We start from the raw sequence: 19,878 nt of genomic DNA on the forward strand, positions 1-19,878 counted from the left end.
CCAGGCTGGCCTCAAACTCAGAAATCCGTCTGCCTCTGCCTCCCAAGTGCTGGGATTAAAGGCGTGCCCCACCACCGCCTGGCTCCTACAACCTTTCCTTTTCTTTTCTTTTCCTTTCTTTTCTCTTCTCTTCTTTTAAACTTTTGCAAGTGTTTCTGATAAGGTTGGCTTTTTAGAGTAAATGAACAAAGTATTATATCTAACCTGGGGTCAAAAAGAAGCATTAGCATCAGGGACTAGAAATCCAGATTTATGTAAACATGTTTTGCTGCTTTATGACTAACTTTGGTTGACCCTTAGGTGAGTACTGGTGGTATCTTTCCCCTCGATGTCATTTGGAAGTGTGTGGGAGTTGTGAACTGTTGAGACCAATCACATTTGGAGGACAGAGGTACTAAAAGTTTTGCAATAGGTCTGGATGTGTTGGTACACATGCCTTTAATCCCAACACCTGGGAGGCAGAGGCAGGCAGGCAGAGCTCTGTGAGTTTGAGGTTAGCTCGACCTGCATAGTGAATTCCAGGACATACAAGGCTATATGGGGAGACCCTGTCTCAACACCACTACCATCCCTACTTTTGTAATGTAGCATTTCATCCCATACGACCAAGGATAAGTCTCAAAATGTCATAGTCTTCTATTAAGAAACACTAGCTTCATGCTAAATCTTTGAAGTCACACTGTTCTTTGAGAAATTTGTCTTTTTGTATGAAACATAGTGTTCAGTTGTTGAATTAGGACATTGAGTTTGGCAATGATGCAATAAATGCTATTACAGGAAACTCAGCTGATGATATTTTGAGGCAGTGTGTAGGTGCCAAGCCATTCCCAAGGTCTATGGCTGTCAGGCAGAGGCTGTGTGGCCAGTGGCATGACTGCCTAAGAAGATCTCGGATGCCTCATTGTTGCCACAGCTCTCATGTTGGTTGCTCGTGGGCAGGAGTGTGATCAGCAGCCTGGGCAGAGGCCAGTTTCCACTGACTTCTTAGCTAGTGTTCCAACTAGAACAAGGTTTCTTCCTTGATCCATTTTATCTGTGGATATGGCAGTGTTTTGGGGAGTAATTTAATTTTTTCTTTGATGAGAAGACGTCAATGATATCTGTAGCTAATTAAATTGTATGTGATCATTGATAATCCATAATTTTTTCCTTGAACTCATTTCCTCTCAGGAAAATGAAGATAATGATTCAAGAACTGCGTTCACTCTTAGAATATTAAGTAGAAACTGGTTGAGTTTACTAGCAACTTCTAGAATGAATAATAGCCTGATCTTTTACCCTTGATTGAGGTTAAAGAGACAGACCCGTTCTTCATGAGTATTAACCAGAGGCCTCTGAAACAAAGTGGAATAATGGCTGTGAGCTTCATTTCAGGTGCTAAGTAAAGATTTTAGTGGTCTGATGGATGAGCTGGAATAGAAAATAGACGTTCCTAGGGATGGAGAAGACATGCATCATGCTTTTCTAGAGTCAACAAAAGCTTTATCTTCCAAGTATTTGAAAACAAGAGCTTGAGAAATAGTTAGAACTTGATGGGACCAGGCAGGTTTCATTGAAGAACTGTTTAGACTTTTTTTTTAAGATTTATTTATTTTATGTATATGAATACACTGTAGCTGTACAGGTGGTTGTGAGCCATCATGTGGTTGCTGGGAATTGAATTTAGGACCTCTGCTCTCTCTGGCCCCGCTCACAAAGATGTATTTATTATTATATGTAAGTACACTGTAGCTGTCTTCAGACATACCAGAAGAGGGCGTCCGATCTCATTATGGATGATTGTGAACCACCATGTGGTTGCTGGGATTTGAATTCAGGACCTTTAGAAGAGCAGTCAGTGCTCTTAACCTCTGAGCTATCTCTCCAGCCCCTGTTTAGACTTTTTATTGTTAGGTAAGATCAACCTGGGCTTATCAGCTATAGTTAGGTTGTTATATCTCTGAAAGCCATTAGTTAATTGAATAGAATTAATTAAGAAAGACTTAAAAGACTAAATGTGTACATCTTAATTTTGGTAACTAGTATGTGATTTGGTGGTATCTAATAGAGTTGTCTTATTTGTTTTAGTTTTGGTAGTTTCTCTGATGCCACTTAAGGCACATTATTTTGTACTTAAACCACATGTCAACCCATGCTATCAAACAAGATTGTAAACAGTTTTTCCAGCTAGTATACCGAATTCTTGGTTAGAGTCCAATTATAAGCAGGGTATTCCCCACATTTTGGTCTTTAACCTCTTAGGATACTGAGAGTCTCCTTCATGTTTATATTTGAAATTCTACCTCGATTTTGTATTCAACACCTTAAAATAATGTGGAAGGGCTTTATGCACCACATCTGGTCTGGCTTAGTTTTCTTAATTATATTACCATCCCACTCTTATATGCTACCTTTTGTGATAGGGACAGGGACCTGCTTGAAAAGAAGTTAATAATTTATGGAAATATGTGTATGATTGCTAGTGATTATTTGGTGCAAGGAAAAAGAAAGGGAGACACCGGGGGGCTGGTGAGATGGCTCAGCAGGTAAGAGCACTGATTGTTCTTCTGAAGTTCATGAGTTCAAATCTCAGCAACCACATGGTGGCTCACAACCACCCGTAATGAGATCTGACATCCTCTTCTGGTGCATCTGAAGACAGCTACAGTGTTATTATAATAAATAAATAATAAATAAATCTTTAAAAAAGAAAAGAAAGGGAGACACCATTCTATGCTCTGTAGCTGCGCAGTGGCAGACACCATTTTGATATTTCTTTAACACTAACAATGTAGTCAGTTGCATAGTCTTGATGAAGATGACCATTTTCACTAAAATCTATGAAGAATAGAACTTTTGTTTTAAAGACTTATTTAGTTTACTTATAAGTAAAGTACACTGAAGGTGTCTTTAGACACACCAGAAGAGGGCATCAGATCCCATTACAGATGGTTGTGAGCCACATATGGTTGCTGGGAATTGAACTCAGGACTTCTGGAAGAGCAGTGCTCTTAACCACTGAGCCATCTTTTCAGCCCCAAAAGAACTATTTTTAGTTTTAGCTAAACTATTTTTGTTTGGCATAGAAAGAAATAAAAATTCCCTTTTTATTTACTATCACCTTAAACTCCTTGTGTTTTATGACTTTAATTAGTTTAATGACTTCATTAAAACCTGGTGATAGATATAATATTAAATAATAGCTTTCAGGAATATAAAATGTGCCACACCCAATATAATGTGGTTCAAATGTTTGTTTATAAATTTACTTGAGACGTGGTCTTATGTAGCCCATGTTGTCTTTGAATTTAAAAAAAAAAATCCTACCTGAGCACCTAAGTGCTGGAATGATTTTATTATCAAGGAACCCTTATTTGAGATAATTTTCTTGTTTTGGTTTTGAAACAGGGTCTTATTATGAAGCTCAGGCTATTGAAGTTACATTGTAGCCCAGGCTGCCTTTGAATACATGCTAGGCTTACAAAATTGTGCCACTGTGCCTAGTTTGATAAAATGTTTTGACCAGGGAATTTTTGTAAGTGTTTGGCATAAAAGTTGGATATTTAGTGTTGAAAGGCTTGGTTGCAGAAAGCACTGTCAGTTTAGAGTTCTTACACCAAGAATAAGCATTATTAAAATCGCATGCCTTTCCCTCCTCATTTGTGTTCAGCTTTACCACAGGGAACTGGCTCTAGTTTGCTGTTCTTCCTTTGCTTATAGCTAGGCCTGTGAGGGTGCTTTATGTTTCTCTTAGCATTTCTCATTTGGGTTGCCTAAGTTTTCTTCCTTCTCCCCAGCAGCTTTCCAAATTTTCTTTCAGTGCTCTTTTCCTTAATATTCTGAGGTTCCCGGTTGCCATGGTGCTGTAGTAGTGAGTAGACAGAGAAGGTCATTATGAGATCTGTGATGTGGTGCTCTTGCTGGGGGTAATAGTCTGCTTTCTCTGTCGCCTACCCTCCCTTCTTTCTGTTCTGAAAAACAGGAGCTGTCTGTGACCATGTATATATTTCAGTCTCAGGAGTTTTTTTCTATAAAGCTGTGTGATTGTTACAAGTAAAACTATCTTATATTTCTCCTATGTTTCTTTTTTTTAAATTAAGATTTATTTATTATATGCAAGTACACTGTAGCTGTCTTCAGACACCCCAGAAGAGGGCGTCAGATCTCATTACGGATGGTTGTGAGCCACCATGTGGTTGCTGGGATCTGAACTCACGACCTTCAGAAGAGCAGTCGGCGCTCTTAACCGCTGAGCCATCTCTCCAGCCTTCTCCTATATTTCATATGTTTATTTCCTGACTTCTTTCCATTGGCATAAATACACAAGTGATGTGTGCATTTACTGTTTTATATTTTTAAATTATTAAAAATAGTATGTTCATTGTAGAGAAGTTAGAACTTTGACAAGTATAGAAAGGAACTAAAATCTAAAGTAGTTTCATTAAGTAATAATCACCATTTAATATTTTCTTTAACTTTTTACTACCTAATAGTAAATTTTATTAAAAATGATGTCCTAGTAAAAACACAATTCAGTTTTTTAATGTAACACTTTCTTGTATTATTAAAATATTTTAAAGTTTTTATTTTTAAATAATTTTATACTTTTAGAAGTTTCAAAGGTAACATTCCTGTGTATCTTTCACTGTTTCCCTTAATGCCACCAAATTTTACATAGCTCTAGTACACTTGTTTAGAATTGCTATATTTAGCAAATTTAATTAAATTAAGGCACTTAGCAAAGTGAGAAGATTCTTCAGAGAGCACTTACATCTCAGTTCCTAGATTCTACCACTAACATTTTTTCTATATTTGTTTTATTACATTGTGTATCCATTTTTCTGTCTAGCCATTAGATGCTCTAAAAATCCTTCAAGTTTTGATATATTTTTATTATTTGTCCATTATTTCATTGTGACTTGTGTATGTATACATGAATGTGTGGTGTATGCATATGGGTATGCGTGGGTATATTCTTCCATCCATCTGTGTACGTGTAGAATCTAGAGAGAGATAACAAGTAATCTGTTATGTCACTCTGCCTTACTACTTTGAGACAGGGTCTCTTCCTGAACCTGACAACCAGAAGACCCAATGTTTCCAGCACTGCGGTTACAGGCATGTGATGGGTACATCTGATTTTTTTTTTTTTTTTTAGATTTATTTATTTGTTATATGTAAATACACTGTAGCTGTCTTCAGACACACCAGAAGAAGGTGTTAGATCTCATTATGAATGGTTGTGAACCACAATGTGGTTGCTGGGATTTGAACTCAGGACCTTTGGAAGAGCAGTCAGTACTCTTAACCACTTTCCATCATCTCTCCAGCCCCATGACTTTTAGTTTCTTTTGTTTTTGAGGTAGGGTCTTTGTGTAGCCGTGACTGTCATGAAACTACCTCTGTTGACCAGGCTAGCTTTAAACTCAGAACTACCTGGTTCTGTCTCCTGAGTGCTGGGTTAAAAGATGTGTATTATACTCAACTGTATTAAACTCTTATACCAACCACAAGGCTAAAACTAAAATTCAAGTATTAAATGTCAAGAAAAATGTAGAGTACAGGAAATTCTCACACCATTGGTGGGAATATTAATTGATAAAAAACACTTTATAGAAAAATATTTGGCAATATCTTTTAAAGCTAAACATGCACACACACACTCCTACCTCATATGTTGGCCTTTTATTACTGTGATAAGCGACTTGAGAAGAGCAGCTTAAGGGAAGAAACATTGCCTGGTGGTGGTGGTGCTGTACATCTTTATTCCCAGCACATATGCAGAGGCTGGTAGATCTGTGAGTTTGAGGCTAGCCTTGCCTACAGAGTGAGGTCCAGGACAGCCAGGGCTACACAAAGAAACCTTGTCTTGGAATGTGTCATCGCCCCCCCCCCCCCAAAAAAAATAGAGAAAACCAAAGTTTCTTGTGGCTTACAGTCAGGTTTCAGGTTATTGTTGGTTGGTTCTGTTATTTAAGCCAAACGATATCATGGCAGAGATGGATCAGAGCGGCTCAACTCATAGACCTGTGAAGCAGAGAGAGATAAAGGAAGGGGTGGGACTTGGAAGATCCAGCCTTCAAGGACACATGTGTCCAGCAGCTCTCCTCCACTTTTCCTCCTGCTCACAATAATGGATAAACTCACTGGTGAGGTGGAGCTTGATGATGCAATTGCTCCCTACCTTAAGTGGTTCCCATTGAACATTCCAGTGGAGACAAGTCCTTTAACACACGGGCTCTTTTATTTTATTCGTTCTTTTTTTTTTTTTTCTAGATAGAGTGTCACTATGTAACCATGATTGGCTGAGAACTTGTTAGTAGCTCAGGCTAGCCTCATACAGCAGTCTTGGCTGTCTCTGTTTCCTGACGGCTGGGGTAAAAGGGGTTCTGAGTCATATTTATATGAAGATGTTCAGTGATAGAAGGGTTCCTCTGTGGCAGTTTCATTCTCAAGTGGAATGCTATGCTTGCCCATCTTCACTCATAGAGAAGGAATGACACAACGGCATAGAGAGCAACCTGGGACTTGCAGTTTTTTATTATGGCTGGTGGTCATGCTAGGTAGCCCTGGAGGCTTTCAACCATGGTCACGTCGGTACATTAGATTAAGAAAGTTGGGCATGGTTATGCACACCTTTAATCCCAGCACTGGTGAGGCAGAGGCAGGTGGATCTTTGAGCTCCAGGCTAGGCCAGCGGGTCCACTTAGTGAGCTTCAGGACATCCAGAGCTACGTAGAGAGGCCCTGTCTCAAAAACCAAAACCAAAGAGAAATTAAGATGTGTTCAGCTTACTCTTATCTTTACATGTCTTCTCTGTCATGTGTATACTTCTGATCTGGAGGACTTCTCTGGAAGGTTATTAGGCTCTTACCATCCAGCATTTTGGAGCGAATTTTTTTTTTCTTGTGGCATAAGAGTCAAGTCAGGTTATAGCCCTCAAGTCCAACGAGTTATAGCCATCCTGAGGATTTGTCTCAGGAGGCTGTTCTGTAGACTGCCTTTCCTCTCGCTACAGTGGTGCAATCTCATGAGTATCTGCTTAATTGATGTCATCAGGAAAATACTCTGTGCAACATTCCACCATTGATTATTTATATTTCTATGGCAAATTTAATTTTTAAGTGACATATGCATCTTACTAGTTCTTTAAGCCTGAGTTTTCTTTCCCTGCGTAAAATGAGTCAGACCTTTTTGTCCAAAATATTGTCCAGGTCCTCTTTTCCTCTTAAAGGGTTCCCCATGTCTTTTATGTCTCTTTTGTACCACCTCCGTGCTTTATGATCGGGTTTTAGTGAGTAGTCTTAGTGTTTTACCCCAGCCGTCAGGAAACAGAGACAGCCAGACTGCTGTATGAGGCTAGCCTGAGCTACTAACAAGTTCTCAGCCAATCATGGTTACATAGTGACACTCTATCTAGAAAAAAAAAAAAAAAAAAAAAAAAAAAAAAAAAAAACGAATAAAATAAAAGAGCCCATGTGTTAAAGGACTTGTCTCCACTGGAATGTTCAATGAGAACCACTTAAGGTAGGGAGCAATTGCATCATCAAGCTCCACCTCACCAGTGAGTTTATCCATTATTGTGAGCAGGAGGAAAAGTGGGGGAGAGCTGCTGAGCCCTGAAATGTTTTCACTGAAGACCTAGGATCCCTTTCACTTTTTCAAAGTTCCTTATAGGGCATATTTCCTTCCTGCTTGTGCCCCCTCCCCTTCTTGCCTGCCTTTTTCTCTCTTGGAGAGTACTAATCAGCATTATTTGTTCTGATTGGATCTCAGAAACTACCCTTTGACTGTGCTGTGCTCCTCCTTCTGACTTTTGTGACCCCACTATTTTCTTGGCTTAGTTGTTGTGGTGAGTATTGCTTTCTCTTTACTCAGGGCTCTCCCTGTCAGGTATTCCTGGCAGCCGGGAAGGATCTCTGGAACCTTCCTCTAGTGATGTTCAGAACAAAGTGGCTGTTGGTGAAACATCTGCTGTAGCTAAAGCAGATCTGCTGTTTCTAGCTGTACAGGAGGTTAGATTCTTCCCACCCCACTCCTCCGAGTCCTTTTGGAAAACCAACTCATTTCTGTGTGAGACGTGTGTAAGGAGAAGATGCAAGAGAGGGGAGAGATGGGAATGGAAAACACCAAGGGCAAAGTAGACAAAACACTTGTAGTTTGAGGCCATCTGTTGTGACTGAAGCAGCCAAATACGCAGACAGGGCTGCATACTACCTCCTGTTCTTCTAGGTTTGAGGTGCCTGTAGCGGGTTTAGGGTGGTGGGACTGTGGTTTATGTTTATAAGGCCAAATTCTGGAGAAAAATCTCCTATCATTTGCCATTTTGATATGGAGGATTCTGCAAATAAAAAAAGGAGATAGTACATGCTTCAAAAGTAAGTTTTAGGTGATTTAGTAGGGTGGCATATATCTGAAAACTACCACTAGTTCTAGCTTGAATTTATAGGGAAATTGCTTAGATAATTTTTCTTTAATCTATAAGAAAATAAAGGCTGTTCTTTTGGTTTTTGTTTGTTACATTGTTAAAGATTTATATTATATGTGTATGAGTATTTGCCCTTTGTGTACAGATGTGTATCATGTGCATGTCTGGTGCCTGTGGAGATCAAAAGACAGTATCAGATTCCTGGAACTGGAGTGACAGATGGTTTGTAGGTGCTGGGAACTGAACCAGATTCTCTGCAAGAACATCAAAGGCTCTTAACTACTGAACCCTTTGCAGCCTCTGATTTTGTTCTGTAAGAAATGAATAAAAACTGGTATATTTATCTCTGAATATCTAAACCCTTATTTTTCATGCAGAATTTGGATAAAAGATATGTGAAATGATGTGGTAGTGTAGCCATGTTAAGAAGTTTGGTCTTTGTGGTACTACTAGTCCATGAAGGGAGTTCAGTCAGGGCCTAGTTGCTCACTGGATTAAGTTGGCATTTCAAAAATTAAGTGTCTTCAGCTATTGTAAAGGAGGAAAGCTCTTTGCAGTGAATAGCACCCTGTTGAGAATAGTTTTGCTGGAAACTATTTTAGGGTATGTTTCTAGGCCAGAAGAGGAACCTGATCAAGTTTTCTTGCTATGTAGCAGACTGGAGTTGTTGAGGATGCCAAACTCCCAGGTTTTCCTAGACTGAAGATGCTATGTAGAGAGCTTCTGCTTCTGCTTCAGGCATCTTACAGGCCTGTGTCTTCTATGGGCAGATTGACAAAAAGACCCAGTGAGTGGTCTGTGTAGATTGCTCAGTGAGAAAGCTTGGCAGCCTGAATTTGATCCCACATAAGGAAGGGTTGAAGAAGAGAAGCAACTCCAAAGTTGTCCTCTGACCTCTGCATATGCACAATGGCACATATACTTAAAACACATTGTCTGCGCGCACGCGTACACACGCGCACACACACACACACACACACACACACACACACACTTACTTTAAAATATACATTAAAAAAAGACCTAAGTGATTTGCTTGATAGCAGTCATTAAAGGTCAGTCTATTATCTTTTTTGTTTATAGTGCCTTGTTTTGTGATCTAGTTTCTATTTTTTTTTAAAGATTTATTTATTTATTTCAAGCATGTGGTTACACTGTTACTGTCTTCAGACACACCAGAAGAAGGCATCAGATCCCATTACAGATGGTTGTGAGCCACCATGTGGTTGCTGCGATTTGAATTCAGGACCTCTGGAAGAGCAGTCAGTGCTCTTAACCGCTGAGCCATCTCTCTAGCCCCCTGTGATCTAGTTTCTATTTTGAACAAAATTGCCTGAAAGTTAACCAGAATTATGAAAAAACAATAAATTTAAAATCACCAAGTTTTCAAAATTGTCATTAGAACAATCATTCTTTTTCTTTTCTTTCTTTTCTTTCTTTTTTTTTTTTTTTGCCAGTTAATCTTGCACTTTATTGTTGTCTCAGGCCTTGAGTGCATACTTTCACAGCCGCTCCTTCCATTGCTGCTTCTTGGTCTTCAGCTTCTCTTAGTGCTTGGTGAGCCACTGGTGGCGCCTGGCTTTAGTCACAGGTCCAGGGGTTTGAACTTCTTGCTCTTGTAGAATTTCCTGAGGTTTTCCTTTTGAGTCTGGTTAATGACAGTGAGGACTCGGGCGATGGATCTGCGAAAGAATGACTCGAATCTTGGGAGAGCTTGGACGTGGCACCACCTGTCACTTTGGTGACGTGAAGCTGGGACAGTTCCACCTTCAGATCATCTAGCTGTTTCTACAGCTCCTCCTCCTTGGTGCACAGGCGCAGAGCCTTAATCTTGGCCATTGCTGCGCTGTTCACAGCTGAGGCTCCCTGGTTTGAGAGCATCCCTTCCTTTTCATGCTTTTGAGGGAAAACTAAACAAAACCAAGAATCAAAGAAGTAAAAAGTAACTGAGTTCATATATAAACCCTATATGTAATATCAAAAAGTTTTAATTATAATGTACAATTATATCAAATATATATTAAAATATGTTGTATTTATACATGTAAAAACACACTTACATAATAAAATGTATGTGTATTAGTATATTCATTGCCCCTGAATTTTTGCTTTGTTCCCAATTCATATATTGAAATCTAACCACTGGAGTGTTGGATGGCAGGGTTTGGGGGAGGATATGATGGGCTTAGTGCTCTAACAAAAGAAGATCATAGTGGCATATTTCTAAATTCTCGTAAAGTAGCTATAGTTTAACTCAGTTTTTTCAGGGTCTCTTTGTACATGTGGATGGACTAAGACAAAGGAAATATCTCATGTTAATGATAATTGTCATAATAGAAGGTTGCCTGTCATGTCTGTAATCCTGATTTCTCCAGAAGGTCAGATAAAGATCTTAACTTCCATTTGCCTAGGGCTTTAGTGTGAGTGCCTGACTTGTAGCTCATTCAGTCTGGTGTGCAAGAACCAGAACAATAGCTTTCATAATTTTTAACACTATACACAAACACAGCAGCTAATCTGTTCCCTTTTCAATTTTGAAGTAGCTACCAATTTATCCTTTAGTAATTTTTAAAAAAGATTTATTTATCTTATGTATATGAGTACACTGTAGCTGTACAGATGGTTGTGAGCCATCATGTGGTTGCTGGGAATTGAACTCAGAACCTCTGCTCACTCCAACTACGCTCACTTCAGCCCAAAGATTTATTTATTATTATATGTAAGTACACTGTAGCTGTCTTTAGACACACCAGATGCGGGCATCAGATCTCATTATAGGTGGTTGTGAGCCAACATGTGGTTGCTGGGATTTGAACTCAGGACCTTCAGAAGAGCAGTCAGTGCTCTTACGGCTCAGCCATCTCTCCAGCCCTATCCTTTAGTAATTTAACTATCATCTTAGAAATTATTCTATGTCACTGTGTTGCTTGCTTTTTTTGTGTTTTGCCTGGATTCTTAATCTGTAATAGCTTCCTGGAAAGATATGTGAGGGAAACCTGCTTTCTGTTCACGCTCCATTGTTTGTTTTTGCCTGTTACCTTACTGTTGCTGTCCTTCATGCCTGAGTGCACTACTGTTTCTCTTGTGCGCTTACGTTCATTGCTTACCCTGCCTTGGGCCACTGGAGAAGAGATAATTATTGAGCCATAGGAAAGATGGAAGCGTCCAAATGTGAGAACATTTTCTTGCTATTGTCATACAGCTACCTAGTCAGTTCTGCTTTCAGCCGTACCCTGCTTCTTTTTGCCTCTCAAAGTTGTACTTGTTAAATTTAAAGTATAGTCACAAAGCAGGGTCATATCAGTTTACATGGTATATGTAGTTAGGGACTTCACATTCATTGTCTCTTTCTTTAAAATCACCTACTTAGCTATTGGAAAGATATTAAAATTTCTTATTTATTAACTTTTATTTGTATGTATGTGTGTGTACCTGTGAGTATGTATATACACATCTGCATGTAGATGTCCATGCAGGCCAGAAGAGGGCATTGGATCCCCTGGAACTGGAGTCATAGACAGTTGTGATCCACTGTGTGGGTGCTGGGAACTAAGTCGAGGTACTCTGGAAGAGCAGCAAAGTGCTTCTAATCATTGATCCATCTTACTAACCTGAGGGTGTTTTTTGTTTTTTGCTTTTTTTTCTTTATCATCTTGTTTGAAGCCAGGTTTGTTGAAATACAATTTACCTATAGTAAAATTTATCCTTTAAACATGATAGTACTTGTAGTCTTGACATATGTACATCCTTGTGTAATGATCACCTCAGTCAAGATCAACATACAGATATCTCCATCGTCCTCTCACACCTTTGAGGCATTCCCCAGCAGCACACTCCTGAGCTCTGTACTGCAGACCGGTTATCTCCTTTCAGAGTGTCATTTATGTGGTGTTACTGTGCAGTTTTGTGTTGTGTTTCCCTTAAGGCTGATTCTTGGGAAATTCATCAAGTTATTCATGTGATGCACTGGTGTCATAGACTTAGAACCTGAAAGAGATGAATGCCTAGCCAGTACAATTGCAGACAGATAAGGGAAGGTTTGTTTTCAGAGAGCAGTGTGTGCGGCTTTGTTTCCAGACCTTGTTAATGTTACCATAGGTGTTTCATGATATAGTTGGAAAACACTGAAAGGAGGCCTAGGAAACTAGAGTTCTTCTTTGTGCTTTAAACTTCCTTTGAAAACTTGGACAAGTCATTCTTTTTGGAGGGCTTATTTTCTTTACTCTCCTTAAAGTTCCAATACAAGTGCAGGGTAACTAAGCATATTATTAGTAGAAAAGGGTGAAGTTTTTTGTTTTGTGTGTGTGCTTTGTTTTATTTTGTTTTGCTTTTAGTACTTTATTCTATTACTGAAAGAGGTAAACACTAAGGTCTCATTGCAGGCTTTTATTTATTTTTTAAATAATGAATCTTTTAGCAAATTGACTAGTTTGAAATGTCATCTCAGAGAGTGCTTTGGCACCTTAGCATACACCGAGGGCTGTTGATGTGGCTGGCTCATTAAGTATGGTAAAGTAGCCACTAGTTATTCTCTGAATGTCCCTTGTTGCTATCCTCCTGTTGGTAATAGTTCTGTAAGTTAAGAAGAGCCCCCTTAAGCCAGATCTATAGAGTGACTTCCAGGACTACCTGAACTGCACACAAAAACTCTGTCTTGAAGTGGGGTGGGAGGGTTAGGAAGAGCCACCTTAGCCAGGTAATACCAGCAATAGGAAAGTTGAAGCAGGAGGCTTGTGGGGTACATATAATAGTGCATTCCAGGCTAACCTGAACTACGAGTAAGGTCTTGTTTCAAGCAAAGAAATGAACAAATAACTACCTTAAGTCATTGAAAAGGGTAAGGAAAGAGCTTACCCATTACCCTTTATAGATATACCGAGAGAAGAATGATTATTTTTCTTTTTTCAAATCGCTAATACTATATAGGTTTTAGAAAAAACAATAACAATATCATAAGATTTTGGTACTATTTCTCCAAAAGATGCAATTCCAGGAGATGAAGAAAAAAATAGTTTCACATTTACAATTGGAACCAAGAATGGAAAATACTACTGTAAAATTTGAAACAAGGCTTTTCTTTTTTTTTTTGTTGTTTTTTTTTTTGTTTTGTTTTTTTTTTGAGACAGGTTTCTCTGTGTAGCCCTGGCTGTCCTGGAACTCACTCTGTAGACAAGGCTGGCCTCGAACTCAGAAATCCGCCTGCCTCTGCCTCCCAAGTGCTGGGATTAAAGGCGTGCGCCACCACCACCCGGCTTGAAACAAGGCTTTTAATCATTTTATTTTATTATTTTATTTTGAGACAGTGTGTCACTGTGAAGCTCTGACTGGCCTGCAAATTGCTCTGCAGACCAGACTGGCCCTGCGCTCACAGAGATCTTGCAGACCAGACTGGCCCTGCGCTCACAGAGATCTTGCCGTTCCTGTCTCTTGAGTGCTGGGATGAAGACTGTCACTCCCACACTTGACCTCTTGATCTTCTTATTTTCATGATGTTTTTCTTTTTCTACTCCCAAGCTCTGTATCCCTTTACTCTCTATTTCCTTAGATTACAGGATGTTAGAATGTTAGTGTCTGTTTCTGTCTTACTTCAGACATACAGAATTTTTTGTTTGTTTTTGTTTTTTGAGACAGTCTCAATGTGTAGTTCTGGCTATTCTAGAACTCACTTTGTAGACTAGGTTGGCCTCTGACTGAGCAATCCTTCTGCCTTTGCCTCCTGAATTCTGGCATTAAAGGCGTGTACCACAATACCTGACAAGAATTATTTGATCATTTTAATTATAATTTCTTTTGTGATGTACTAAGCTACATATGGCCCACTATTTGTCTTTAAAAATTTTAGTTTAAAATTTATTCATTATTGTGTGCATGGTGTGTGTTTGGACATGCTTGCCACAGTGCACAATATAGGTCAGAGGATAGCTTCCTGATTCTCACCTTCCATCTTATGTGAGTCCCATATATTGAATTCAGGCTTGCAGGGCAAGCACCTATACCCACTGAGCCATCTTTGCTGGGTTAAAAATAATCTGGAGTTGGGCATAGTAGTGCATTCCTTTAATCCCAGCACTTGGGAGGTAGAGACAGGCCAGTCTTCATGAGTTCCAGGCCAGCCTTGTCTACAGAGGGAGTTTCAGTACAGACAGGGCACAGAGAAACCTTGTCTCAAAAACACCAAAAAAATAAAAATCAAAAAAGTCTATAGGAGTTTTAAAAACTTGCCTGTATGAAATAAAGATAGTCTCTAGGCCTTCTGTAAGCTATGTGGCCTTGTCTCTTCAACCCTTCTCCCGCCATCATCTCCCTACATAACTGCTCTGCTTAGTTTCATGTTCACCAGGTTTTCTTCTTTTCTTCTTTAAAAAAGATTAAAAAATAATATATGGGGATGTTCTGACCACATGTGTCCACACACTACATATGTGCTTTATGCCCTCAGAGGCCACAACAGGATGTTGGATCCCCTGGGACTGGCATTCTGAGCTGACACTTGGGAATCCAGCCTGGGGCCTCCAGAAGGGCATCCAGTGCTCTTAACAAATGAGCCGTTTTTCCAGCCACCTAAAGATTTATTTTTAGTTCTGTCTGCTTGTTTGTCTGTCCGTCTGTGTATATACATGCGAGCACAGATGCTCACAGGGTTTAGAAGAGGATGGCTAGTCCTCTGGATTTAGAGATACAGGCAGTTGTGAGCTGCCTGACATGGGTACTTCAAACTGAACTGTGTTTTCTGCAAGAGCAATATGTGCTCTTACCCACTGAGCCATTTCTGCAGTTCCATTTTTCTTTTTTTAATAGAGTATTCCTCACACTGTATGCTAGTTAGTGATCAAGGCCTTGTGCTTGCTACATAAGAGTTCTGTCTACAATTGGACTATATCTCCAACATCTCCATCCCCTTCTTTTTTTTTTTTTTTCCAAGACAGGGTTTCCCTGTGTAGCCCTGGCTGTCCTGGAACTCACTCTGTAGACCAGGCTGACCTCGAACTCAGAAATCCGCCTGCCTCTGCCTCCCAAGTGCTGGGATTAAAGGCGTGCGCCACCACCGCCCAGCCTCCATCCCCTTCTTAAGTTTACTTATTTTATGTGTATGAGTGTTATGTCTATACACCACATGTGTGCCTGGTGTCTACCAAGGTAAGTAGAAGCATGAAAACCCATGCCAGTGGGTGCTGGGAACTAAATTCAGGCCCTCTTTTAGAGCAACAAGTATTCTGCAGCCTCTTATTTTCATATTCTTGAGACAAGAATCTCACTCTTCAACCCATATTGGCCTGGAACTTTAGGCATTCCTGTCAAAGCTTCATAGTGCTGGGATGACAGGCCTGACTCATTGTGTCCACTAAGGATTGTTTCCTTTCCTGTGATCTAGCAGCATGTAGACTACACAAGGGTCCTGGGGAAGTGTTGTTATAGTATGGTTGTAAAAGGAAGGTTTTTAGAAGATGTGGGTCTTATGAAGAAATTCTATGTAAAGTTTTTTTGGATTCTCTGTATAGATCCAGCATGTCTGGCTTGCACCTAGTAAAACAAGGTCGAGACAGAAAGAAAATAGACTCACAACGAGATTTCACTGTGGCTTCTCCAGCAGAATTTGTTACTCGTTTTGGGGGAAATAAAGTGATTGAGAAGGTAAGTTAAACTTACTAAACTATTTTGCTTGAAGTATGTGAGATTTTATGCCTAGATTTGTTGTTTCTGTTTGTTCAAAATAATATTTAGGTTTTTAGGGACTTTTTATTCAGGGCTGTCCTTTCTGTCTCCCTAGCATGTTGCTAACGCATAATTTCACTGTGTACTGATGTATTTACATATACACATACATATGTAACATACATATACACATATACATATATATATAATATTAGTGGTGGTAATTTGGTCATAGTTGATTAGGAGTTGAAACTCTGCTTCTAATGTTCTTTTTGAAAGATCTTATGGGTTTTTCGCTTGTTTGTTTGTTTGTGTGTGTGTGTGTGTGTGTGTGTGTGTGTGTGTCTGTATATCCCTGGCTTTCCTAGAACTCACTTTATAGACCAGGCTAGCCTTGAATTTAAGAGATCCGCCTACTTCTGCCTCCCAATTTAATCTGCTGGGATTGACTCTTGCATCACCATCACCACCACTAGATCTTGTGGTTTTACAGGCAGAGCTTCTTTAACCTGGCAGGGAGGATTTAAGGAATAATTGGTTGCCTTGTATAGTGGCAGTGGGAAGATAAATGTGATAGCACTGGATTTAAAGAAGCAGAGCGAGTTTTAGAAGAGAAGGCTGACAGACTTAGGGTTTAGTGGCTCCTATCAGGTATTGAGATGTTTAGAGAAAATATACCACATAGATGTCAGGTAGTTTGTAGCACTTGAAAGGTGGACATAGGGAGATCAAGGATTTGTGGCCTGTGTAATGAAACTCTTTGTGTTGTCATTTTCTCCTGCCAACCCCTCCCCCCCAAAAGAAGTTCTGTGTCATTGTTATCTAAAACTTGTCACAACTTGGGGAATATTTTGGTTGAAATAGATTAAACTATAAGGATCAGTATTCTTACTCCTAAAAGTATTGCATCATCAGTGTCTTATATTTTATCAATTAAGGTAGATTATGTACCTATTATTAGTCTGTGAGATATTCAGGGGTATGATTGCAAGATATACCTAAGAAGATGAAAGGCTTTTTTACAGAAAATTTTCAGGATTATTTGATTTTTTAAATTTTCTCATGACCATGATGCTGAGCAGTGTCTTTTATTCTAAAGCACTCTGGATTCAGCATTTTGGAAAATAGCAATTGATGTCAAGATCTCTTATTACAATAGAGAATAGTGTATAACACCAGTGTAACCTTCTCCCATTTCTTATTGGATATATACATTATATTTCTTAGTAATAGATAGGTATAATTGAATTATTTACAAACAAATAATGTGAGTATATGATTAAATGGTTTTTAGGAAATGAAGTTTGAAAGTTACTAGTTCTAGCTAGCACATGTTGCAATATTGCTTGATCTTGTAGGAGTTGTTTCTCAGCAACTTGGCCTAGCAACAGTTCTTGCTTGAACAAAGGGAGATATGTAAAAATGTATCCTTGTTTTTCTATCTTTGCCTTTCTTGGCTACCTTTTCTTCCATTTCCCATTTCATATCCCTACCTCCCAGGTTCTTATCGCCAACAATGGTATTGCAGCAGTGAAATGCATGCGATCTATCCGTCGGTGGTCTTATGAAATGTTTCGAAATGAACGTGCAATCCGATTTGTTGTCATGGTTACACCTGAAGACCTTAAAGCCAATGCAGGTGAGATCCTGGCTTTATGTCATGTTAGGTATAAAACATTGAGTAGACCTGTCTGTAAGTAGAAGAATGTTACCCTAGGGAGATTCCCAAGCCAAAGACTGCCAGTGAAATCCTATGCAAAGATTTCTCTTTTAAAAAGACGTCAGTAATAAAAACAAATAAATAATAAATTTATCAATAATAGACACACAACTGATTATGCTGTAGCTACCTACACAGGTCCCTGTATTCTGAGGTCAGGAAGTAGAAATTTGGCACAAGTATTTGGACTGTGAGGTATATGACTTTTCCAGTGTTAAGTATTTGTTAGGGTCAATTACTTTAATGTTTTTAACTGAAAATGTTTAGAAGTGAGTGGTGTTTCTCTCATGATTTATGGAATTAGAGAATATTATAGAATAAAGATTCCCATTTTTTTTCCTATCACTGAAGGAGAGATCTTGGAACCCAAATGGGTTTTCCCTACTTTTTTTTTTTGAGACACAGTCTCATCATGTAGCTTTGGCAGGTCTGGAACTTACTATGTAGACCAGGCTGGTTTCAAACTCATAGAGATCTGCTTGTCTTTGCCTTCGAACTTCTGGTATTAAAGACATGTACCATTCCATCCCACCCTCACCCTATTTTAATTGTTTGTATTTTATGTATGTGGGTATTTTTCCTGCATATATGTCTGTAGTATGTGTGTGCAGGGCCCATGAAGGCCGGAAGAGGGCATCAGATCTTCTGGAAATGTTACAGTCAGTTGTCAGCTTTCTGTGGGTATTAGCAACAGAACCTGGGTCTTCTGCAAAAAGCAACCAAACGAACAAAACCCAAGTGCTCTTAACCTCTGAAACATCTCTCCAATCCTTTTTACACACCTTTAATCACTAGGTGGAAAACACACAGATATAAAAAAAAGATATCAGAGACTATTTTGGTTTGTAAATGTAGTCTACATGTTAACAATATTAAGACAATTCCTAAGAAGTAAAAGTGACTATGTCATCTTATTTTGAAATAGATGTCACAGATTGCTGAAAAGCAAATGTTGGAATCTGAAGTCATTTAGATGTATCCTTCACTATCTCTCTGCACTACCATTTGTATACCTATATAAGGAAGTTCAGAAAGATGAAATCTTATACTAAATATAAACCACTTAATTGGATTTCTTTTTTGCTAGTCCATTTGTACCTGGTATGCCTATTAGTCATTTATTTAATCATTCTACAATCGTGAAGACCCATAGGAATATGTGACCTTGCTCTAGGAAACAAATGTTTCAATCTAATGAGATAAATACTATGATAGCAACTTGTCAGAGGGTTCTGTGAGAACCCAGAAATGAGGTATCTAATTCTTAGGAAGATGGTTAAGAAGAGACTTTCATAAAGAACTCATGCCTGGCCAGGAATAGGTCAGAGTTGTGAGAGTTATGGGAAAACGAAGGTATACCAGGAAGAAAAAGCAGCAAATGATGGTGCAATGTAAGCACTCTTCTGGAAATTGTATGTGAAAATTATATATTGTTAAAATGCAAGACATAGTGTAGCATTTCCCAGGAGAGCCTTGTTTTTCATCCTCAAAGGTCACATTTCATCTTTTTATATGTATGTGTCCGTTTGTATATATATATATATACACATACATATTGGACATTTAAGTTATATATTTTAAAATAGATGGAGCTTATAAAAATGTGTTAATAAACCTTTCTCATCTACCTATTCTCCAATATCAGCAATTACCATCTCAAGGCCATCTTATGTGTATGGGTGTACATACTGCATGTATGTCTATATACTACTTGTATGCTTAGGGAAGACTGTTGTATTTCTTGGAAGTGAGCTGCTTGCTATGTGGGTGCTGGAAACTAAACCTACATCCCCTGGAAGAGCAACCAGTGCTCTTTAAGCATTAAGCCATCTCTCTAGCCCAGTATCGAGTTTCTGTATATGATTCTACTCTTACTCCTTCTCCCTTCTCAATTATGCTCATATTAGATACCATATATTCTACATAAATATGTATATATGAATATATATGATGTATATTCTTTTTAAAAGTTTTATTTGTTTTGTGTATATGCGTATTTGTGCTTGTGTGAGTTTATGTGCACCATGTATATGCAGAGGTAGCAGAGGCCCAAAGAGGGAATCTGATCTCTGGAACTGGAGTTAGATAGTTGTGAACC

General features: G+C 38.9%; 1 protein-coding gene, 1 long non-coding RNA gene and 1 pseudogene across 7 annotated transcripts in view; 1 reads left to right on the plus strand and 2 right to left on the minus strand.

Annotated features, from left to right (window-relative positions):
* LOC116076890 overlaps window positions 1-6,113 on the minus strand; it is a 17,131-nt gene extending 11,018 nt beyond the window's left edge. The window contains exon 1 of the long non-coding RNA XR_004113121.1: window positions 5,916-6,113. This is a non-coding gene — a long non-coding RNA (uncharacterized LOC116076890). The remainder of the gene's footprint in view (window positions 1-5,915) is intronic.
* Window positions 1-19,878, plus strand: part of Acaca (acetyl-CoA carboxylase alpha) — a 268,630-nt gene that overhangs the window by 68,966 nt on the left and 179,786 nt on the right. For 5 of the 6 annotated variants that reach the window (XM_031350925.1, XM_031350927.1, XM_031350930.1 and 2 more), the window contains 2 exons: window positions 15,907-16,039; window positions 17,561-17,699. In XM_031350925.1, coding sequence (XP_031206785.1) covers window positions 15,907-16,039; window positions 17,561-17,699 — 272 coding nt within the window. Of the gene's footprint in view, window positions 1-5,049; window positions 5,098-15,906; window positions 16,040-17,560; window positions 17,700-19,878 lie in introns of those variants that run through there. The other variant, XM_031350931.1, reaches the window with a different exon arrangement.
* LOC116076887 lies at window positions 9,889-10,246 on the minus strand (annotated as a pseudogene).

This window comes from Mastomys coucha, unplaced genomic scaffold, assembly GCF_008632895.1.
Source record: "Mastomys coucha isolate ucsf_1 unplaced genomic scaffold, UCSF_Mcou_1 pScaffold5, whole genome shotgun sequence".
Taxonomy (NCBI): domain Eukaryota; kingdom Metazoa; phylum Chordata; class Mammalia; order Rodentia; family Muridae; genus Mastomys; species Mastomys coucha.